Here is a 25,155-nt window from a genome sequence, read left to right on the forward strand (position 1 = left end):
TACAGTATTTTTACTAATCTCAATATCAAAAATTAAAAATACTCAATTCATTTAAAATTTTATTTGTTTAGAAGCTTACTTACTGCTTTAACATATTATTACAAAAAATATTTCAGAACTGTTTCTCTAACAAATGAAGTGGTGCAAAGCCTGCTCATAAATACAAAATCCTTTTAAACTCAAGGTTTCCCACCCACATATTGAGGGCTCTAGAATGTTATGACTAGAGAAGGGACAAAAAACCCTCAAATTAACTCCAAAGAAACCCCTACCCTTAATGCCCTCTCTCCAGTTCAGGATTAGTTGCAAGTCCTCAGTCACGAAGTTCTCAGTAACAAATCTCTGCTGTAAGTGCAGATCTGCAATTTTGTGCACAATTGCTCTATTTGAAATAAAATAAATCCAAAGTAAGTAACAAAATTTGCTCTAATGGGAGGTTTCCTTCAGCTCCACTTAGAGGAATTCAGTATGTACAGGAAATAATTTTTTAAAAAGTTATAACAAAACTTTTGCTTTAAAAAAAACACAGTAAAAATCTGGTTATATGGTTTCTTTTCCTTATGTAGAAAGGATATATTTTCTTATATAGGAAAGATATTCTTATAAAGAGAAGAAATTAATACTTCACAAGTATTTAGGCATGAAAAACATCATTACTGCCAATGGATTTGTTATATCTAACTGACAAGTGTTATAAATTCTTTAGTATTTTTTATTGGCTGCAATATTGAAGTTGCTTTCTTTGATTCCAAGCTTCTTCAAGAAGTTCTTGGTTTATACAAACCAAATAACAATATGTGATGTCCTCAAAATAGTATCAGGAGCACTTACTCATCGTACTTGATATGATAAATAGCTTCTTCATCAGTGTCCATACAGTCTGAGTAAGATGTGGAAGGTGTACTGTCCAAATTATTTGCATTTTCTCTAGAATGATCTTGATTTAAGTTTCCATTAGTCCTTTTGTAAGTGTTACCACTCTTCCCTTGAGCTTTACCATTCTTATGTCCCTTTGTTCCTCGGGTAACATTTTCTATATGAGCTTCAAACCAGGCTCCAATGCTGACATCACGGGCATCCACCAATTCATTTATCTAAAAGGAAAATTCAATAATGAATTTAGGCTTATTTTATAAAATCCCAATTAAGGAAAAAAAAAAAAAAAGTCAATCAGACAACTTACTATGCTGCTGCTTAACTTTGTTATCAGCAAAACAATGAACTATAATAACGAGTTGAGCTTAAGCAAGTTCAAGTAATAAGCAGTCATACTTTCATTTGCGCTTTCAGTATTTTATTATCTTCGTTCATTAAAATCTAGTATAAATATAATTTGTATGGAACTTTAAAAAACAAGGTTAACTTTTTTTTCCCCTTCAAACCTGAAAATTAGCTTGATCTTTCATTATCCTTTCCTCTTTTCTCACCATCTTTTTATGGCTATAAAAAGCACATACAGTATTAAAATACTAGCTCACAACCAAAGGATTTACAGACCTTCCTGAGCCTACAACTACGAATTACTATTTAACTGTCTACCTTTCTGTCCTGCAATATTTTTTTAACCATTAAACACTCAAGGACAGAGAGGAAAAAGGTCTAACAAGGTTGCCACCACAATCAACCAAAATGTTATGACTGTACGACATGAAAATAATCTCCACATTTCTCCCTTCTGTACTCACAGTATTACTGGTATTAAGCAAACAAACCATTTTACTATTCTAAACAAGGTATTTTCTCAAGTCCTCAGATAATTAAACAGATGTTCCCTTAATAATACTAAGAACACTGAAAGAAAAGATTTAAAAATCACTTCAACAAAGAAAAAATGATTACAACAGATCTACTGCACAGCCATACCATAGACAATATCTTTGACTATCAATATGGGACATGTGCAGATATACACATACGTAAATACATATATGGTTTAAGCTACAGTCTTCGTCACATACCAACTTTGTGCCAGACAGATACTTACTCCCACACAGTCCAAAGGCTTATTTCTAAGATATGAATAGTCTTACTGTGTTATCACAGGAGCAAAACTCAGTAAGTGAGTATTTAGAGGGAAGGAGTCCTTAGGTATCTGAAAGCACAACTGACAGCAGTTTGAGCTAACAAGTTTATCCCATGAAAGGAATACTTCCTGTTTTATTCTTTCTATTCCTCTTCTTCAGATAACTTCCAAACCCTAATGTTTTGGTTTTTTGCATATGTAAAATACCAACATGTATATTTTTATTCTTTCTTAGATCCTGCAGTGTTCAAAGTACAGTTTATTACCAGGATGACAATTTCAGCAACATGATAAACAAATCGGAGATGGATAGCCTTATTTTAAATCTGCCCATCTATTTTAAACATGAACATTAGATTCTGGCACTTCTAGAAGGAACTTTCATGAAGGCATCCCTATGCAATCTTACATGCTTGAATTTGTTGCAGCTCAAAGTGGCGCTTTACTTCCTCTTCTCTAAAACATAGTTGAATGAGACACACACTACTAAGGATTCCGCCATCCGCTGCTACTTGCTGCAACCAGTTACAGAAGAGCCAAAGAAGCCACGTTAGCCAAGTTAAAAACCATCTCCTGATCCACAACAACAAAAAATTGAAAAAAAAACCCCAAAAAAACAGTACATTCAATGCAAACTCCCTTAATTATTCCTCTATAATGTATGCATATGTAATTTAATGGGAATAGTTACACAACATACTTCCCACCCTTGCAAAGAATAAAAGCAAATAATTATTACCACAGATTTCTGAGGAGCATAATACAACTATTTTGTGTCAGTGGTGTCTGGTTGAAGAACTGTTTTATTTGTAGCTATTTGTGAACAGTATTAAACAAATACTGATTTTTATTACAGATTCCATTCATGTGGTTTTTATTCCAAGCTAGTGTTCCTGGCTAAAATGTTTTTACTGCAGTCAGAATTTTCTGGAAGAAAAGTTGACCATATGAGAATCAGAAAATGAAACATGCACATGCTTCTGAATGACCTTTGTTTTTTCTAAAATGATTCCTGCATGCCTAAACCAGTGTTACTGTAACTCCTCTCTTGCAACTCATCCTGTATTCCTCCTTTTGGCCATTGCTTAGCCAAGGTAGTATTCTTCACATATGCCAAGTCCATCTTCTGATGAACCCCCAGTCCTCAGACCAGAGACCACCAACAATTCTTAGTAAAGGAATAAGAGTTGCACAGAAATCCATCCACTGCTAGTCCTTAATAGCCCATAGAAATATATCAGATGTCAGGTACAACTGGAATATAAACAAGCTAAAATGTTCTGATAATATACAATGACCACACAGAGGAACTGCTTAAATCACTATTTTAATCACCTAACAATCATTTAATTATTATTAAATTTAATTTCCAATATCAACTCTACCTTTTTTTTTTTTTTTTTTTTTTTAATTGCAGGGTCCATACTGACTACCTTTCCTCCCGGTAGCTGAAATCAGAAAGAGAACAGAGTACAGAGGTTGGAACTACCCATAGCACGGAGTAAGTAAGAGGTATCTTGCTGAAGTCTAGCTCTGGATGAAGATCCAACGGGGCGCAGGACTTTGCTCAGAGTAAGTTGTAACAAAATACTTCTTCCAGTAACTAAACATTTCCTTATTGTCTGACAACAAAATGAAAAATCATTAAATATATCCATCTATTTAGCCACCTAACATACCTTAGTTTATTAGGCCCTAGGCCCTTTTAACTAACTTATATTAAACAAGTTTATGACTTTTGAACTACAATACTGGCTAAAAATACATTCTTTAAAGTTTTCTAATACTGTAATTAGAAATCCTCTATACGCATGCATACTCGTATCTACAAATAGCAAACAGGGAAATGACTACACCCTTAATTTTTGTCCAGATATATTGAAAACACATCATTGAAAAAGTAATCATTTCAAAGTAATGAAAGAGAAAGTGTTAGGTCTCTAGAACAAGATATCATAAAAAATTTCAGCTCACAAATAGGTTTCTTTGAGTATGCTTGCTGATATCACCATTTCTATTATACTTTCTATTTAATCCAGAAAAAAACAGCTAAGAGACTACTTGATAGTTAACATATTGAAATTTAACATTTTTGAAAAATATACATTTTAGTACTCCTTTCCTCAGATCAGACTACCTGCTGCGTTATGCCATCTCTCCAGTATCCTCCCCATCCTTTCTCTCATTACCTTTTACACTCATTAATTAATTGTAAAGCTTCAGAATCAAAGAGCTTGAGTTTTTCCCATTGTGGTAAATGGACATAAAAAAAAAAAGGAAGCACACAAGCTTGCATCTCCATATTCAAGCTACTGATTTTGTGATTCCCTGATTCCTCAGAGAACGAACAGAACTCTGACCAAAATTACCTTGCATACGCATGGCAGCCTCTGTTGCATTAAGGCTACAGAAATTTGGCAGAGAATGAACCCCCATGTGTTCCAGCTTGTCTTCAGAGATCAGAAGGCTGGGTGCCATTGGGCTTGATTTCTGATTAATTCAGCCCTGTGAGTCTGGTTGTGTTCAGTAATTTCCACAATCCAGATCCACCAATATTTAGTGCAGTTTATCGAAGCAACTGCTTAGAGGTGGGTTCAGGACTGACAGTGAGCAATGCATTAACTACCGAGTGTTAATATGTTGGGACAGAAAGCATAGTAACAGAGATCTGTTAGCACTATAAATACCTACATTCATATATATCAATAATATTCATATATCCTAATAAATATCCATATGTATTCTCAAGCATTAATAAATATTCATGTGTGTGTGCATAAATATTCCTGGGTCTGCTCCAATGCAACTGGGAGATACAAAGCCCATCTAAATGCGCCCCTTCAGCAGAGGAGGAGAGACACAGTCCATCCACCTATCCCAGGCAAGCAGAGGTGTTTTCCTCCTTTTGTCTGTCAACCCAAAAATACCCCTCCTGTATTACGATTTTGGGTCCTACCCAAAGAGAAGAAACAATTTCATTTTACAGGTGGGGTTACAGTGACTGTGGTCTTACACAGATGTGCTCTCTTTTCTCTTCATTTGCATTCCTAGGTGTGTGAAAGTTAATATGCAAATAGGACTCAATGCAGGTCTTAGTAACTTTTGGTCAGAACTTACAGCTGATATTTCAGTCCATCTGCTGAGGTGGCAGCAAAGGCTCTCTAACCTTTACTCAATAGTCCTTGAGCACATCCTTATCTCCATAAAGAAAACAGATTTTCAGCAAGGCTTGCTATACACGGTGAAGGGGGAGTGAGGCTAATGGCTTAGCAGGCACTCCTCTGTGCCCCACTGAAACAACACGGGGCCAAGTGGCCTCTGCTTCTCCCCAGACATCACTGCATCCTTAGGCCTTGCTCAAGCCAGGTGTAAGATTAGCCAGCAGCCCAGCTCCTGGTTTTCTCAGCTAGACCTATCAATTTTTCAAGGACTTCACGCAGCACTGTAGCAAGTCTGCTGATTTACCACAACCTCAACCTCCTTCTCTGTAATTTTCCAGCAAAATAATTACTGGTACAGCTATGTCTTATCTAAGAGAAATATCCAAAGAGGAGGTGAAATACTATCATTCCATGCAGATATACATAGATATGTTCATATACACACATATCCTACTGAATATTCAATATGCTAGCAATCTGGAAACTGCCCATTTTTTGTTTAAATTAAACTTCTGGCACTCTGATGTAGTCCTTCACGACAACACTGAAAAATTCATCAAGGTATAAAACTAAATGAATACCAGGTATTCAATTCCTAAAAAACCTTCCTTAAAAGAGGAATCACTACATAACATATCATTTAAAGAAACTGTGCACTTCCACAATTTATCTAGTTCTAATGCAGCACTGAAACACTAGTACTAAAACAATCATATGACAAGAAAAAAGAAGGGTAAAAGCTACATTTTTACACATATTTTCTTTATTAGCTTCTTTTGTTCCCAAGAAAGCATTTGTTTTACAGCTACTCTAAACACTACTTTTTCAAGAATGTGCTTTGAAGAACACAAGGTGTCAGAGTTTGTGAACTCTCTTGAAAAGTGAGCCTGGTACAAGGACATGCTCGTGACTCTCCAAGAGTCAGTTTAAATTAAGTGAATTTCATTTAAGTCAGATTGGGGAATTATGTCAAAGCATAAAAGAAAGCAATGAGAATACACGCTCTGATACAATAAAAGAATAAGTTTTTAACAATAAAATTAAACCCACAAGAAGGAGGCAAGTTTCCAGCTTTTAAAGTTTGTACATACCTTGTACAATCCAATGCCAGGATCAATGAGAAACGAGCGAGATGATGTAGATGGCCGACTGGGTGATCCACTGTTGGTTTTTTTGACTTTGTTCTTACAGTTGGAAACAGCGCAGGGATTGACTTCTCCATCCTGGTCTGTCACAGATGCAGCAGTTGGAGCTTCAGAATCAGAACGTATCAAAAGCTGAACTATGTCATTTAGTCCAACATTGTAGTCAAATAAAGTGTGTCCATCTTCTAGCTGTCAAAAAAAAAAGTGTACTTGTAAAACTTCATCTTAAGGTACCTGAATAGTTTTCAAATCTTCCTTTTATAGACAATAATCATACAGACCAGAAGGGGCAAGCCATATCTAACAGGTAGATAAAAACCTATGTCTTAAGTATATGAAAAAACAAACTCATTAAACTAACTGCAGCAATGATTTCATTCAATGGAAATCACCAGAAGGCTTAAAAGTAGAAAGAGACATCTCTATAGACTGATATCACCTACCTGCAATTAAGCTAAGAAGCACCAAAAAATTTCCTAGTTGTGCACTAGGAAATACAGGAAGCAGTACTGCTGCTTTGCTCAGTTAAATACCCTTAATGACCTCTGAGCATCTTTGAAGCAGAGATTTGATCACCTAAAAATACATTACAATACATTGCTTTCAAATAGCAAAATCAGTATTAGTTACACTTTACTTCACACTGCAGTGGGAGAAAAACATGCATGACTAAAAAACTCTCATGTATTTTCAAATTATTCTTGCAACAAAAAAATTATCTGCCCTTTCTGCCAAGAATAGGTGCTACTTTCAACACCAGTTGATGTTTCATAAATCTTTTCAAACAGAATTTTTTCCACAAGTTCATGGGCAATATCAGTACATCAAGAAAAAGGGGGCAAGAAGGAACAGAAAAGAAAAAAGGAGCACTTCTCCAGTTTCTCACTAATGTAGTTTTCTGTAACATTCAAACAATCTCAGGACAGACAAAAGTGGAATCCATATTTCTTTCTCCATGCCCTCTGCTTTTTCAAAACATCTCTAAATGGCAGGGGACAGCTATGAACAGACGCTGACATTTGAGAAATGAACCAGTTCTTCTTCCATGAACTTATGAGCTGTGCAAAAAAAACCCTAGCCTCCTTACCACAGGTAACTACTGTACTCACAGCTGGGATCTGTGAACAGGAGCATTCATAGTTTGATTCAACGTAATTGAAGCTGGCACAGCTGTCTGGTGGGAAAGAACCTTGTTTAGTTGCCTGTTTTCAAACCAGTTCAACATACAGCATATAAAACCATACAGAAGATTTCCATGTTGTAAATATTAAAGAAATGCAACTGTGATTGTGCAGGTGACTACCAACATCACCTCATACGCCTGGAGCTTTAGGCTTAGTGCCTTATACTGAAAAGAAAGCTACTTACGTTACCTTTTCTATGGTACGTCACCATGTCCTCTGGTCCTACACTTTTGACAACTCTTTAATGAAAGGGATAGAAGTGTTCTTGAAGCCTTATTACACCAGGTTTGGGGGCTTTTCACACCACAAGCAGTTCCACTGATAAAAAGTTCAAAGCACTATTCTTTTATTCAAAGTACAAATAAACCCCAAACGAAGACAAATAATGGCACTGAAAAAACATATTGGAGGGGATAACACATTGCTGGAGCTGCTACTGCTTCTGATCATTGCTCCAGCCACTTTGAAGATTAAACCCCCACCAAGTGATTTTTTTTTTGGTTGCAAAACAGTTAAAAAGTTTAACAGTACATCTGCAAAACAGACCAATTCTGAAGTAATGAATAAATTGGATGTTACTGGAGACACATAACTTCTGCTCCATTTTTCTGTTCCAATTGGACTGTACAGGCTGTGGCAGAGATTACAGTTTAGTTCTTAGAATCCTGTGGTATGAGGAAATCTTCTGAAAGCTAATGCACTGGAGAGAAAATGGTAACTTTGTTCCTGATAGACCCAAGGTCTGCAAGCAATATGCAGGCAAGAACTTTGCTCTCCTGTCTTTGTTCCTGTTCTCTCAGGATATGTCCTGTGCAGGCTGACAGAAAAACATTTTGAGGTACTGCAGTTTAAAGTTAATTCAGTAAAGATGTAAGTCTGAACACGCTGAATTATCTACAATAACTAGGTAAACAGTATTAACACTAATTTTAAAAAAATGTCCTGTCTCTTATCTTTGCAATCTATTGCTCAGTTACGACTGCAGAGTAAGTTATATCATTGATCCACAAGTAAGTCCTCCCTATTAGCATGAAAGGCAAAAAACAAAAAAGCCCCCAAAACAAACAAACAAACAAACAAAAAACCTTTAAAAAAAGGGAAAAAAAGCAATGTGTCCCAGAACAGTCAAATATACCATATGCAGAAATGAAGGCATCACAAGGTTAGGCCTTGAGTAAGAAGCTGCCTTCCCTAGTAACACACACACACACACCACCATGCACAGACGACCTACTCCTGCACAAGAGAAGTCTCCTCTCTGGAGGCACTCAAAACCCACCTGGACACATCCCTACTATCTTGTTCTAAATGGCCCTGCCTTGGTGTGGTTAGGTTGGACTAGATGACCTCAAAAGTCACTTGCAACCTTAAATGCTCTGTCATTTGGTAAAGTCAGCTTTGATGAACATTAACTAAATGGTCAGTCAAATAAACTGATGATCACAAAGTTGTCTAATTTACAGAATATATTCATAAAAAATTAGACTGTTCGATGGTTAAGAAAGTGGTTGGATGGTGGCATCCAGAGGGTAGCGGTCAATGGCTAAGAGTCCAAATGGACATCAGGGATAAGCAGTGTCCCTCAGGGTCCACACTTGGACCAGTGTTATTTAATTTCTTCATTTATGACAAAGACAATGGGATCGAGGACACTCTCAGCAAGTTTGCTGATGACATCAAGTTGAGTGGTGCAGCTGACACACCTAAGGATGGGATGCCTCCCAGAGGGACCTGGGCAGGCTGGAGAAGTGGGTCAATGGGACTCTCATGAGGTTTAATAAGATCAAGGGTAAGATGTTGCACCTGGGGCAACCCCCAACATCAACACATGCTGGGGGTGAACAGATCAGAGCAGCTCTGCCAAGAAGAACTTGGGGGTGCTGGTGGGTGAGAGGCTGGACATGACCCAGCCATGTGCACTCACAGCCCTGAAAGCCAAATGTATCCTGGGCTGCATCCAAAGCAGAGTGGGCAGCAGGGCCAGGGAGGGGATTCTGCCCCTCTGCTCTGGTGAGACCCCACCTGCAGTGCTGCATCAGCTCTGGGGTCCCAGCACTGGAAGGACATGGACCTGTTGGAGTGAGTCCAAAGGAGGCCAAAAACATCATCAGAAAGATGGAGAACCTCTCCTATGAAGAAACTGAGATTGTTCAGCCTGGGGAAGAGAAGGCTTAAGGGTCAAATTCTGGCCGTCCAGCTCCTGAAGGGAGCCTACAAGAAAGATGGAGAGAAATCTTCTACAAGAGCATGTAGTGACAGAACAAGAGGCAATGGCTTCATATTGAAAGGGTAGGTTTAGAGTAGATACTGGGAAGAAATTCTGTAGTGTGAGAGTGGTGAGGCACTGGAACAGGTTGCCCTGAGAAGCTGTGGATGCCCCATCCCTGGAAGTGTTAAATACCAGGCTGGATGAAGCTCTGAGCAACCTAATCTATGAAAGGTGTCCCTGCCCACAGCAGGATGTTTGGAATGAGATGATTCTTATAGTTTGTTCCAACCCAAACCATTCTATGACTCTATAATCTGCAGAAGTGTTTGTGGTTTGGCTTTTCCCCCCGTTTTTATCAACTATACTCTTTGCAGGAATATTTTATTACACAAGATTATTCTATGACTAGTGAGGTCATACTTAAGTCTCAAAACACAATAAAAAATGTAAGATTAGTATAAGCACACTTCACATGAGGCAGGTTGCAATGTATGGCAACATGATGGGGAAAGTGCACCTGTTTACAGCATGAGCAAGAAGTATGTTCTCTGAGTATGAGGAACTGTATAAATTTAGACCAAGTCGATACACTGCAACAGTGTGTGCTTCTAGAAACAAAGCAGAGTAACACAGAAACTCAACCAGTGGAATCAATCGTGTGCTTTTTGACTTGCAAGAACTAAAATGTGAATCTGCAAGTATACCTATGCCTAGTATTACAATAACACTGACAACTGAAATCCTTGGAGTAGCAAAGTTGGAAAACAGTCTTTAAAGAATCCATTTCACAAGGAGAGCAGAACTATATGATGTTTTTTCTTGAATTACTGTGGGAAATTAGCTAATAGAAAAAGAACATACAGACTTAAACAAGCTGTTTCTTAACACGTAGACAAACTGCTTCTTAACAACAGCCATATTCAGCCAACTATTAATTAGATGCCTGTGTCCAATCAGCGATCTATGTCACCATAACCTTGGCTGCAACACAGAGGTGGTGGGAGCCGTCGAGAATGCATTAATTGGTAACAAGTATGCAGAAACCAGGCATTATAGATAACCTGTATCTATGTTTAAGGCAAGTAGCCAAACTTAGGGCGTGGAAGTATATAACCAATAATATTGTACGATTACAGAATATGCATGACCTAGTTAACTACACTATAAAACTGTATACTGCAGATCAATAAACTGAAGCTTGTAGTAAACCCATATTGGATTGTCAAGCCTCCGTTTCTCGGCAAATTACCATAGACAATTTTATCCCATTCTGTTGCATAAAGATACTAAGAAGATTCCCTGAAAATACGCTTGTCTGGACAGTGCATTAAAAGAAAAGAAACAAACATTACATATTTAATAAGCATTAAGGTCACTTGTCTTTCACAAGTTTATATATGCAAGCAAAAAACAAACAAAAGTAATCACCCAAGTACCAGATAATCAATCTCCTTCACGTCAACGATGATTTCTTAATGGGTGATTAGAGCATGTACTAAAGTAAAAACAATTGAACCAGCAATTTCATTTATAATATTTGCTAGCTCTTCTGATTCTACTGTCATAAGAAAAAGATGCATTTGTTTCCTTAGCAGTAGATTTCTCTTTCAGTTTTAATTCCTCTTAAAGATTGGCATGCTTCAAAATCCTTTAAGCCTTCATTAACATATTCTGAATGAAATGACACTAAAGAGCAGCTAGCTTTACTGTATCTAGCACTCTATCACTACTATAAATACATATAAGTAGATAAACAGACTACATCTTTTAAATGCATTTTCATCATACGTTAAAGACACTATCAATTTCAAAATACTCCTAGAGAAGGTTGTTATAAATAGTTAAAGGTAACACAGCACTGTGCTTACACTACTACACAAGAGCAGCTGTGGCAACGCAATACTGGAATTGATACCTACCTTCTACCAGCGCTAGAAAAACTGTCTTGAAACATCAAGCCACAAATTACTTTAAAAGCATGTAGAAGCTGCACTTACATGAACATGAATAATCATGAAGAGTGTGGTATAATACTGCATTACTTGGAGAAAAAATTTGCCTGACAAGCAATTTACCTATTACTATCACATTAACTACAAGTCCCAGCAGAAGGACAGTTCATTACGGCTTATACAGCATGTACAGAGACCTCCCAAGAAAGCACATAATAATCCTCAAAAGAATGCATTATCTACTGTTTTTATCTTAATGTGTGGTCCAGGAGCATAAGTTCCAGGGTCACCTCAATCCAGCCATTCCACTTGACAATCAAAATCTTTAATCACTTTTGAAAGTGCAACTTTATGCATCTCGTGAGGTTTTCTTTTCCAAGAAATGTGCCTGTATCTAGCAATACAAATGAAATAAATTAAAATGAATGCAGATGAGCTGCTTAATTAACAAAATATAATGGAAAGGTAAGTGACATCAATCTTAATTCTACACAGGCATTACACGCACCCTGTGAATTTAACAAGAAATGCATAAGGGAAAAGAGCTTCAATCCCAAGTTCACTAGAAAACTTTGGTTAAGAGTTGTCAGGAGTTATCCAGAGGGTATTAGTCTGAAGAAATCAAGAACCTGTAACTTCCAGCTTGGTACTTATTGAAAGCAAGCAAAGGGGACTTCTAGAATTTCTGGTATTCTCCATCTTAAGACTGATGTACAAACTTAACTTTTTCTGCCTGCAGAGGCCTGTTGGAATTAAATTCTACAGAAACATTCAAACATATCTCTGATCAGCATTCCACAGCAAAAAGCCTAGCTGACAACTCAAAATCAGCTCTTCAGCATGTAACAGTGAATTTTGGGCAATGGGACTGGCTCAGGACAAAACAATTCCAATAACCTTTACTACCCAACACTGGGCCCCTAGTTTATGCACTTCAGCCATTCTCAGAGTGTACTCAGTTTGCTTACATTCTTGAAGCTGAAAGAGAATCTGACCAGTATTTTTTTATTTCACATGGAAAAACTGTAACCTGCACCTGGATTGTCTCGTATCTGAAAAGAATGCTTAAGGACTCTGGTTTTAACTCATGTACTAACCACATTCAAAGTAGCAGGTACATGGTCAGGTTTTCACAGTAACTCTGTACTGACACTGTTTTCCAAGGAAGTACAGTTGTCTCAGCTGCAACAGAAACAAAAGCTAAACAAAGGGGGAACCTAGTAGCCAACCACTTAAGAAAGTTACTGTCTTTATACGATTGGGATGTTTAATATAAACTGTCTTCAAGTGTTTGCAACGCCAAGAGATCCACTTCCTCCTGAAGCTACTCTCCTTTTAAAAGTACCTGTTACAGGTTCCACACAGTCTGCTCTGTCAAAAAATACTTGGTCTGGTGATCATTCTATTAAAACATCCCAAATTGTTCTGCCACATGGGGCAGTTTTGATGCCATCAGTGATGTTTTTTAGACATGTGTCAGTACCTGTTAAGTGCCCAAGAAGGTATTTCCAGCCCTCAACAATGAAACTCCTCAAACAACCCATTTTATTAAGGGGATGAGAAGGTAAACATCTTTAAGCAAAGACTGCACATCTAGGAGTCTGGAGGCTCCTTCTCACATGTCCTCAGCAGACTAGTTCTGAAGTGTCAGCTTGACTGTATTCTCTCCACATTTAACTGAGGTTTTTACATACATATTCTGCAGTCATAAAGACACCCTGTTCATACCGGTGTTACTCTGCAACACCTGGAAGTTTTCTCCTAACTCTCCCCTCCTTATTGCTGCTGGCATTTTTAGCAGAGATCCTAATACAAACCAAATAGCAACATCTATCAGTCTCATACAAAAACGAACTACAATACAGATTTACTTTCCTATGTAGGAAATAAATTCTATCTTGCTTGAAAAGAACTACCGAAGAAACCCTGGGTCACCATCAGAAATCAAAAAGAAGCCCTAGGTTACTCTTACTAGTGTTTTTTGTCCTGATTTGTATTTCATGGCTTGCTGTTAAAAATAAACAGATGCAAATGACAAATCATTTCCTCATTTCAAGAAGTATTTACTCATCAATGAAAAAGAAGAAAAAAAAAATCATTGCTCTACCTTTGCTCTCTCTTTAGAGAAACACGTGAGTAGGTGAATTATCTGAACAACCAAGTTCTCTAACAGGCTCTAGATCCATATTCCTCCAGAACAGAATACAGACAGACCATAACATTTCATAACACAGTAACCAAAGAAGTTATTAGTGTCTGGAGAATATGGCCCGAATTAGACTCAGTTCTGTCAATTTCTTGCCTCAAGATTCACATTTCAAAGCAGCCTACAAGAACGTTTGAAGATATGATGCCAACAAAAACCCCCAACAACAAGGTAACACAGACTAGTCTTTATATCAGAGAATATGCTCCCTCTTGACTGCTTATGTGTGTTATACAACAACTAATGACCTGCCTGGGACTCAAGAAAAAGGCAGTCATAGAACTGGACAGTATCAAATGACTTACTGTCAATAAACTGTATTTCAAGTATGTATCAGTCTCACAGAGATTCCCACAGTCTCAACAGAAAGTATACAAGCAAAAAGTATACAGCAAAAGGAATTACTAGGTAAGGAAGAATATGGAAGCTTCCATATTCTAAAAAAAAAAAAAAAACTTTTCTACAACTTTAGTTACTATCAAAGTGTTTGATCCTACCACAGCGTCAATATGCTTGTCAATATGTTTGCTCAACTCTCCCCACAAAGAGGAAGTCTGGCATGCTATAAAAAGCCACACAACATAGGAAGAAATTATAGAATCTTGTTGCTGACACTGCCTGTAATTACACATCAATCTCAGTATAAACACCATGATAAATGTACATCAGTCATCTTCATACTCAATCAACAAGCCTAGCTTTCCCTGAGAAGACATTGATAGCCTTCCTGAAGTTCTGTAACTAAAATTAAGCACAAAAGCCTACATTCTCCACCAAACAAGAGGGTTTTACACCACTTCTACAAAATTATTTGCAGAGTGTATAGGTGGTACTAACATATTTTACCTTTTGGTCTGGAATAAATACAATCCAAAATTGATTCCAGTTTACAATATTAGTACCAACACAGAAACAGCCAAAAGTCAAGAGCTGCAAGAAAAGACTTTTTGACTTTATCAGAAGACCATGGTGAAGGCAGCTACGCTCAGTCTCAAATAATCACTTCAGGGGGTTCAAGTCTGCACCTCTTCCAAGTTAAACTTTTTTGAAAGCTGTTTTGAAGATTATTTATCCGTTTATTATTGGGTGAGATAAGGAAAAAAATTGCTAATTTAAATATGGTAGTTTCTTCTTGGACACAACTCTAAATCCCATTAAAGGAACATTTGCTCAATAACTGCTAGCTGGAAGATGAAGTCAGAGCAAGGTTTCTCTTGTCATTCTAAGGAGTCTTCTAAGTAAGTAAGTAAAAGTTCATGGTGTCATCTGGAGACTATTTGGGATTACCTGATACTTGCATTAAAAAAAAAATAAAAGCAAGCAAGCAAGCATAGCAAGCATGTCAAAATATAAAGCTGCATGGCCATCCTCAGCAGCATGGAAAGAGTCATCCATCCCTGTGCTGATTAGATGAGAGGGGTCAAGTACCTCCTGTATGCTGGTAAGGGCTTGTATAGCAAAGGCAACTGAAGTTCAGCAACAGTGGTGCCAGCAAGAGCAAATGGCTATCTGCAGCTTGTGATGACACCTGTAACGAAGAACTGGTTATTACCTCAAGGGTCCATAATCAACAATAAAAATCTAAAATCCACACAAAAACCCAACCAACCAAACAACAACAACAAAAAAACCCCAAAACCAATAACCAAGTCCATTTTTACATAACTTTACAGTTAAATCATTAAGAGTAGAGATTTAATTAACATCTTTCAAAGAAGAAAATCCTCTCATAACTTCCATTTGGTATCAACATTTGATTACAATTCATCATGAGAAATCCTCATCATGTAGTTGTCAGTGCAGGCCTTGCATCAGGTGTGCTCTGCATCTAAGCATTTGTGGAGCTCTTTTCAATATCAAAATATATAAATATTACAAGAGCTTCCAGATTAATTTAGTAAGTACGTGCATTAAACTATCCTAACTAAATTACTTGAATGTGTGACTTTCAGATGCATGGTGTGACTCGGGGATGTCCTGTGCAAGACTAAGAGTTGGATTCAATGATCCCTGTGGGTCCCTTTCAACTCAGCATATTCTGTGATTCTGGGAGTAAATATACTTGCCCTAAAGTACAGCCTTAAATTGGCTGCAATTTTTAGAGGCTACATTATGCTTTTCCAGGTGCCTGAAACTTAAGTAATGCATACAAAACAGTATAGAGTATTCTGTTTTCACCTATGCTTCTCTGCTTTGCCTTCAGTTTGTTTAGGTGCTTTAAATAACAAAAACAATCATACCAAGGAATGGTAAATCGCATTATTAGCTTTACAGTAACAATTTAAAAAGAAGATTATTTCAGTAAACTTCGGCAATCATACAATAAAAACTCACTCACAGGCCTACCACACATAATACCAGGTAAGTTATGAGTGTACACCACGTATTCACCATGCTATGAATTCTGGCATGCAGTCTGATCATATCTGACCTGAAGAGTCCAGATAACTCTCCTCACACTACAGAGCTACATGTTACCAGCTTCATCAAAGAATGGCAATTACTTCCCTTCTAAGATTTCTTCAAACTGTTTCTCTAAAATAAAAAACTTGACTGTTCCAGCTGAAGATTTCTCACCCCAGATTTCTGCCTGAAGCAGATGGGGTTTGGACAGCTTCAGCTGAAAATGTTTACAATTTTCCAAACAAAATAAAGCTGGAAAGAGTCTGTGCTAAGAAACTCAATTGTTCTATGAATAGGCTTAGCATTCCCATTCTTGAGGGAAAGACTTCACAAGTAAGGCTCTTCTAGCCTTCGGGAAATTCACCCAAGTTGTATTAAGAAGGACTTAAACAGTTTACGAACTGGAAGCTTCAATTCACATGAGATTCCATCCACTATTCATGTGCCAGGTCACCCAGAAGCTAGAGTTTTTGTATAATAAAGGCATGCCCTATTGCCACATTTTTAACTGTGTGTTTTACTGAAGATACTTTACCACAAGGATGTTCTCAGGCAAAGCTAAAGCTCCTCCACTCTTCCCACCCCTCTATTGTTTCAGTTAAATTTTACAGAAACAAAACCCTAAACAGTTGGACATTACAGCATGGGTCTGACAAACTAGACTTTAAATATTCAACTTGCACAGCTAAGTAGCACAATGCATGCTACCATACTTCTTTGTGCACAAAAGCAGAGCTGAATTTCTTCTTGAGAAGTAGACCTGATTTGCAGCAACTTTCACCACAAGTAAATAAATATTTTCAATACTCTCACCTACTCCTGATGACTTCAGTGTCCCAGGAAACAGGTTAGGAGTGGTTTCTGCACCAACAAGATTAATGACTTTAAAAGTAGCTTCTGTCACTGCCTCCTATATATATTGCAAAGAAACCCTTGGCGTCTGATGTCTTTTTTTCCCCACTTTGGGAAGCATTATGGAAAAGACATTTAGAAAATGTGGGGTTTTTTAACAGTAGCCGTTTACAAATTTTCACTGAATTCAAATTCCAACAGGTTGGGATGGAATGATGATAGAAGCCAAGACATTAATTTTTATCTTCCATCAACAGATAGTATCTTCCAGTAGATACTGCTAAAATACAGTAGTGTGCATGTTTAGTTCTATGTAAAACATAAGCAGGTATTAATACCCCTACAGTCTTACAGAAAACCTTAAGCTCTCTGGTACGTTTTCAAATTTAAATTTTAATGTATTTTTACTACTCTATTTTTCTAGCATTGAACCTGAAAGCTAGAAATCCCACAATGACTGTAACTCGGCCCTACAGAAAATCTGCTCTGGGAGGCCAAAATGCCAACATAGCTCCTTCACTTTCATGAATAAACTGAGAACTTCTATTCTCAAGAACAGCTTCACAGCCTTTCCAATTAGGAAAGAGAATAAGTTGCTGGAAGTCAGATTGTCTTGTCTTGCTTTTCTGAATTTCTCTAAGAACAAGTTTACTCCGAGTTAACACATAACACAGAAAAGGTATTAGATGTGAATAGTCTGTGGTGGAGGATGGTTAAAATACATTTTATTCCAGCCTAAGGAAATATTTGGGGCCCTCTAGGAAATCCTTCCAGACAATGATCCACCATCTTCAAGAGAGACAGCGAGAGACATCACTGCAGGTTTCTACATTTACTAGACATCTCTGGCTAACTGCAGAGTAGGCTATTGCACCACGGTCAAGAACTGTGCATACATTACTATTCCCTTTCCTCTGGAAGTTCCACCTCAGTCTATAATACGGCTTGACTTCTGTGGGCAGCAGACAGTCACTTAGCTTTGCAGAAATGCGGAACCCCAGAGAGCACAGGATGCCCTGTACATGTTACAGGGTAATACTATCTTGGTCAATCTTCAGAACCACCTGGGAACTGTAGGTCCTTCTGGCAGCAGAAGTTAAAAAACAGACACCAACCTAATCAATGAAGTAGTGCTACTCCTGGTGTTTACAAAAAAAACCCCAAAACAACAGTAATACAAAGTACTACAGTAATGACAACACTAAGTTTCCTTCAGTAGTTCTAGGGTATTTTAACCCTTAAAAACCCACATGTGAAGAACTGCTCACTTAAGTTCTTGCATTTGTCTTTGAAAGTAAGACAACAGCAAATTACAGTACAGCACATAAACTGATGTGCATATATGCATATAGATATATATGTGCATATAGATAATGATACATTAACCGATCACAGACACTCCTAAAAAACTGCAAAATCATGGCTCCAGCTCAAAATCTTAGTTGAAGCTATTCTCTACTGCAAGCTAAGAACATGACGCTGTTGAAATTCAGCCCATGAACAGTGACTCACTGAGGTTTCTACATCCTTATGAACTCATATACCTCCCATTTTTAGGAGGACATTACTTAGCCAGTCTTCCCACTACCTGCAAGATCCAAGGACTTCTAGAAGTTCCCAGAGAGACTACAGCAAGCAGTATCCAGCAGTAGGATCATGGTTCCACTAGCAGACTGCACAGGGTTTTTTTAAGCTTTCACCTTAGTATACTGCTTTCTGTTCATCTCACATTCAAGTGAAGTGCCTTTTTTTAATTCTAAATATTTATATTAAAATAAATGTTAATTGTTTTATCTTACCACAGACCTAAGATAACTGAAGTTATTTACAGTTTCATGTCTCTCAACATCCAGTTTTACTTGTGCAAGAGCAACCCTTCTGACCTTTTTTCTTATAAGCACCATGGAAACAGAAAAGAAACCCATAATCAAGAAGGAAACTACAGAATTAATTATGGTAATTACAAGAAAATTAACATTTATGGGGAGTGAAACTATAAAAAAGAATTCCCTAGCTCTTCACTGAACATGATCCCAACTGTGTCCTAAACTGGATATACTAAGTACCAAACTCACAAATGCTGCTCATGTAGGCAACTTCAGCTATAATATTTCACTATCCCGTTCTGTCAAGCAAGACATCTGTCAACTAAAATGTTCATGTTAATTGATCTGGCCACTGTCAGACTACACAGAAAAGCACAACTCATTACAGGCTCATCTTCCCTGCTTCTCAGATAAAGAATTTGGGGTAAAAATCTCAGGTTTGTCCCACACACACACTCCCTGTACCTGAAGAAGTAATGCTAAGCAGGCCACACAACTCCAAGACTCACGTTCCTTGATATAGCCCCTTCAGAGAAACATGCGATTGTACACCATGTTCCTTGTAGACCAGCCCTCACAAGTGTTCACTGTCACCAATCTGTAGAATACAAAAATCTAGTTATTTGCTATTGGATTCACAATCTAGGCTTGTCATCTAGCCACCAATGCTTGCCTCCTGGTCAACAGTTAAATTTTTATGTCTTGAGTTTTTTCCACTTATTTGTGAAGATACATACTTTATCTCTTTTGAGGCAGAAGTCTCACTGCCCTGCATTACTCAGCTTAGGTGAACACTTCAACACGCATCTGCTGTAAGAAGATGCATCTGAGGAGTCACTTTCCCAGAAATGTACCACACATCCGGTGCCTTTTGTGTCAGGTAATAGCTATGATTCACTTTCACAACTCGAGCACTGCGCTCATCCCGTAGTTTATGTAATGCAGCTTCAAAGGTTACACCCTTCAGCGAAGTTACAGCCTGAGGCGACCTATTCGCAACAAATCTTTCCATCACCCAGGGAAGGGGAAGTACCACCTCACGGAACGCTTCCAGGCAGTCACTCTTGTCATATCGGCTTCCCGTGGTGGGGATGAAGCGCCTCTCTGGACTGCCAGCCGTCGCCCTGATCCCGGCCCGGGACACGTCGGGGCTCACAAGTCGAGGACACCCTCGCACCGCAACTTCTGCCCGCGCCAATCAACCCCGCGCCGCCGCCTCTCCCCGCCACGTGTGGACCCGGGGCGGCGTTTTCCCTGGAAGCCGCTCGCGGTCGGGCCGCTTCCCGCCCTGCCCGGCCGGGGCTGCGGCGGGGCGCAGGACAACGGGCGTAGCTCCGTCCTTGCCCCCCGCATCCCTCCGGCTACCCTGTCACTGGGGCAGGATGGAGGCAGGGGCCGAGGGAGGAGCCTCCCGCCGCTCAGGTGGGAAAACAAACACACAAAGGGGTCTCGCCAGGACCGGAGAGGGGTTTTACTCCCTGGGATTTTTGCTTTATCCGGGAAAAAGGGGGTCCCGGAGCATTCTGCCAGGGCAGGCTCCCCGCTGTCCCTCCCTTACCGACAGGCCCGGGAGTAAACAAAAGCGGGAGCTCATAGGACGGCACATGGGTGGAGACGGGAACCCCAGAGCCGCACAAAGAGCCGGGCCCGGGACTAGAGGAGCCCCCGGAGAGTCCGCCCGATAGCAGAGTTCCCGCCTCACCTGCTTGCCCCGGTAGAAGAGGCGCTGGCGGTCGGGGCTCACGCGGAAGGTCTCCTGGATCTTCTCCCGCAGACACTCGATCTTGGTGAGGCGGCTCAGATCGTCGATGGTCTGGGTCTCGGTGCCGTCGATGGTGCGGACCTGGATCCACATGGTGCGCGCCCTCCCGCCCGCGGGCAAAGGAGGAGGGACGCGGGTACGGGATGGGAACGGGGTCCGCTCCGCGGATGAGCGGCCGCGGCGTGGGAGGTGCAGGGGAGGGGTCCAGGCGCTCCCCCACTCTTTGTTCGGCCCGGCGGGGCAGGAATTTCAAACCCCGCGGAGCGGGCGCGAGCCTCCCGCCCGCAATCCGGGCCGCCCGTCCCGCTCGGCGGGGCACGGGAGAGGGAAGGGGAGCCGAGCGGATCCCGCGGCGCTCCCCGACCCCGCCGAGGCAGCGCGGGTGGCGGCGGGTCGCCGCGGGCCGGCGGCGGGCAGGGCTATGGGGATGCGCCGGGAGCCATCGCCCGGGCCGGGCACTGTTTACCGGGGAGCGCCGCCGCGCTCACATGGAGGTCACGGCGCCAACGCCGATCTCGCGAGAGCGCCCGGCCGCGGCCGTGCAGGCAACACGGCGGGGCGGGGGCGGGGGGGAGCGAGGCGGGCACGCGGCACCACCACGCCCCCTCCCGCCGCGCGCCCCGGCCGGCGCCGGCCCTCGCGCCGCGCGCGGCCCCGCCCGCTCCGCCCCGCGCGCTGTCCCTGGCCGGCGCGAGGCCTGGGGGGGAGGAGGGGTTGGCGCGCGCCGAGGAAGCGATTGTTGGCGTCTGCATGGCGGCACGCGCGGCGCTGAGGGCTCTAAGGGCGCTGAGGGCTCCGAGGGCGCTGAGGGCTCCGAGGGCTCTGAGGGCTCCGGGGGCTCTAAGGGCTCCGGGGGCTCTAAGGGCTCCGGGGGCTCTAAGGGCTCCGAGGGCTCCATGCCCGGGGTGGCGGGCCGGGCTGCGCCGCAGCCTCCGTGAGCAGCCGGCAGAAGGGGGCCCGCTAGAGAAACCGAGGCCCCAGCCCTTCCCATGACTTTAAACCTTGATACAGTCCCATGTAACCCTACCCCAAAGATACAAATTAACCCTGGCTGTGGATGGAAGTACGGGGCGAGACTAGAGAAGGCAAGCTTCGTTTACAGCGCGAATCTGGTGTGCATTTGGCTCTCTGTATTTTTCTGCGTTGGGTAATTCAGCAAATTAACACCAGGCAAATCTGGAGTTACATGGCTGTTGTGGGTTAGCCCTGGAGGGCCCCACACAGTGCCTTGGTCACTGTCACAAAAGAGAGAACAAGGAAAGAAGGCTAAAAGTGAGAAAATGGCCATCTAAATAAAAACAGTTTAATAAGTAAAACCAAGAGCTGTGCACACAAAGCAAAAAGAGGAAGTATTTCAGTACTTGAATTGGCAAGCAGATGTGCATTTAGCCATTTTCACAGAAACAGAGCTTTGTCATGAGCAAAGGTTACTTAGGAAGACAAGCACCACAACTCCTAACAGCCCGCATTTTCTCCTTCTTATCCCAGCTCTCATTGCTGAGCCTGACACCCAAATGATCTGGGATGTCACCAGCCATCCCCACTGCGTCCTTTCCTACCTTCATGAATTCCTCCAGCCTACTCACTAGCAGTGTTGTCCCAAATACGGGTTCTTTTATCTATTGTGTAAGAAGCCGCCCCACACAGAATCAAGGTATTTATTTATTTATTTCATGTCTATGCAAAGGTGAACCCACACATCCAGCACGCCCGGTTACAGTCAGGCTGCATATTTCTCCTTTCATAACACAGAAGTACAAGCTTACCTAATTTCTAATGACATGTCTACTTAATAGTGATTGAACTCAAGCAAGGGAAATTTAAGTTAGATATACAGAAAAAAATTCATTACCTGTGGGGGTGATGAGACAGAGGAACAGGTTGCCTAGAAGTCCACACTTCCAGGGATGGAGTATCCACACTTCCAGGGATGGAGTACCCCAGAAGTTGTGGATACTCCATCCCTGGAAGTGTTCAAGGCAAGGTTGGATGGGGCATTGAGGAACCCAGTCTAGTGGAGGTGCCCTTGCCTATCGCAGGGAGATTGAAATTAGATGGTCTTTAAGATCCCTTCCAAACCAAACTGTTCTATGATTCTACAATCTTTTGCTCATTTTAGTGTAAAGGTGGAATGCATTTTCAATTTGTTACTCATGTTATGTGTGTGAGGGACTTTGGCTGGAGGTGGGTAGCTTAAGCCTTAGAGGTATGGTTTTCATGTAATAATGAGCTAAGTTCATCTAAAGGACATGGGCTGTCGCTGTTGAGCAGCTAGCAGAGTAATGAATGCATCGGTTCTCAGTGGCAAGAAGGAATGACCTTTATTGTTTTGATTTCATCACATATATAGAGTTCCCAAAAGTCACCCAGATTGGTCAGTCAGAAGCCTTCTCCCAGGCCTGATTGGCCAGGCCTGCACTGCCCAAGTTCTGGGACACTGTTCCAAAAACATCCAAACTTTATCTTTATTTACAAAACACAAGAAAACTTCTCATGGGAAAAACCTGTGCTAGCCACAATGGGCTTAGTTGATTTTGCTAACTTGAGTAAAATTTATGGTACACTGCCAGACACAGTTTCATACTTACCTGAGTCTTGATGATATTTGTTGTTCACAATTATTCACTCTGCAAAATCTTTTTCCTTAAATCATTCATCATTCATGATTTCTCCCCTTTGAGAATCAAAGTTCTCAATCTGAATATGAGACCATTTGAGTCTCATTTGTTTCATCAGAAAATATTTCCCCTTGTTTTCTCTCAGATTCCAAGGGATTTTGCCATGCCAGCAGGTCCCACTGTATCTTTTCTCTTGTAATTAAGGTAGCATCCCTCTTTCATATTCATGAAATTTAAGAATCATTAGCATTGATACTAGCCATCATCATTATTGGGTGTGCTCTAGAAAGTATATTTTTCTTGCTTCCATATGTATTTATATATACTGTAAGACACAATAAACAATAAGTACCAATAGTGAAAGGATAAATAATCAACACAATTGTTTCAACTATCCTTTATTTGGTAACCATGAAGTTAGCCAAGAAAATTTGCTCCTCTACATTATTTTATCTCCTGAGATAACTATGCTATTAATCAATTTTCTCTTCAATTAACTTCAAGTTCTCAATTAAGTTGAAACAACACATCCTGTGAAAGTCTTTACACTCATGATTGCAGTAACAAATACTCTATAGCTGCCCTATTCTCATAGCTTCATGTATTTCTGCATATAAGGCAGCTAGGGCCTGAGAGGTAAAGTTTACGTTTTTTACCCTATTACATGTGAGTCACTTAGTGAGTGTGGTAACTCATTGCCACTCACGCTCCTGAGATCAAAAAGGGCACCATATTCAGGCTCTGCAGGCTAAAAAGCACAACTTCCATCTCACAGTTGAGATCCATCTGATCTATCTCTCTCCTTGGTTTAGATAGTTCCATTTTAAATTCATCACCAAACTCAGCCTTTGATGGCATAAATGCATGGGCTGCCTGTGACATTTGCCAAGATATACAAATAAGCTCTGTGATTGCACATCAAAAACCATCTGAAGAGCAGAGCTGTATGTGCCTTTGCAGGGCTGACTTCTTCTATTACAGCCTAAGGGGCTGGTGAGATTTTTCTAGCTGTTCGTGCAATTTACAAACTTTATACACCTCTCTGCTGGGAAAGCTCCCCTCACTTTCAGCCCTACTGTGGAGAAAGTTCCTTTCATTTTCAGCTTAGACAGGCTGGAGAGTCTGGCAGACAAGAACCTTCTGAAATTCAACTAAGGCAAATGCAGAATTCTGCATTTGGGGAGGTATAACACTATGCACCATTTCAGGCTGAGGGCTGACCTTCTGGAAAGCAGGTCGGAGGGAGGACCTGGGGGTCCTGCTGAACAACTGTTACCAGAAATTGGTAAAAATTAAAACTCCTTAACACCATTGTAGCATTAAGAAACAGGCATTCTTTATTTGGCCAGATGTGCAAATGGATGTGTCCTCTGAAATATTGTGCAATCTGAGTACAGAAAAAGCTCCTGTTTATATACTATATTTTGTATAATATTCATTGATTTTCCCAAAATAAACATACTTATGATAATTATTTCACTGAAGTCATTAATATATATGTTCCCTTGCCTTTACACTTGCGTTGTTCTGTCCTGGGGGTCTCTTTGGTCCTCCTTGGTGGTTGGTGACCCTGAAGTCATACCTAACCACCCAGTGAACTGGCAAAAGTTGGCACAACTGGGCTGGTGGCTTTCCAGTTCTTCTTCCTACAGAATAAGTAATGTGCACTTCCATAGGCCAGTAGTTTTTGAAGAATAAGCATTGTATTAACCCACGAGGTACAAACAATTTTTCATCTGGCTACTTTCCCACCCTTTGAGGCTTGTGAAGCTTGTCTTCCCTTCAAGCCTTCATAATCCCCACTTTGCTTTTTT

General features: G+C 40.5%; 1 protein-coding gene across 2 annotated transcripts in view; it reads right to left on the reverse strand.

Moving 5' to 3' along the window:
• UHRF2 (ubiquitin like with PHD and ring finger domains 2) overlaps positions 1-21,249 on the reverse strand; it is a 78,663-nt gene extending 57,414 nt beyond the window's left edge. Inside the window, exons 1-3 of one of the 2 annotated variants that reach the window (XM_085042218.1) lie at positions 20,664-21,249; positions 6,276-6,518; positions 832-1,094 (exon numbers count right to left, since the gene is read on the reverse strand). In XM_085042218.1, coding sequence (XP_084898344.1) covers positions 832-1,094; positions 6,276-6,518; positions 20,664-20,816 — 659 coding nt within the window. In that variant the 5' untranslated portion in view covers positions 20,817-21,249. The remainder of the gene's footprint in view (positions 1-831; positions 1,095-6,275; positions 6,519-20,663) is intronic. The other variant, XM_085042217.1, reaches the window with a different exon arrangement.
• Positions 21,250-25,155: the final 3,906 nt, after the last annotated feature.

This window comes from Lichenostomus cassidix, chromosome Z (assembly GCF_008360975.1).
Source record: "Lichenostomus cassidix isolate B80296 chromosome Z, HeHo_3.0, whole genome shotgun sequence".
Classification (NCBI taxonomy): Eukaryota; Metazoa; Chordata; class Aves; order Passeriformes; family Meliphagidae; genus Lichenostomus; species Lichenostomus cassidix.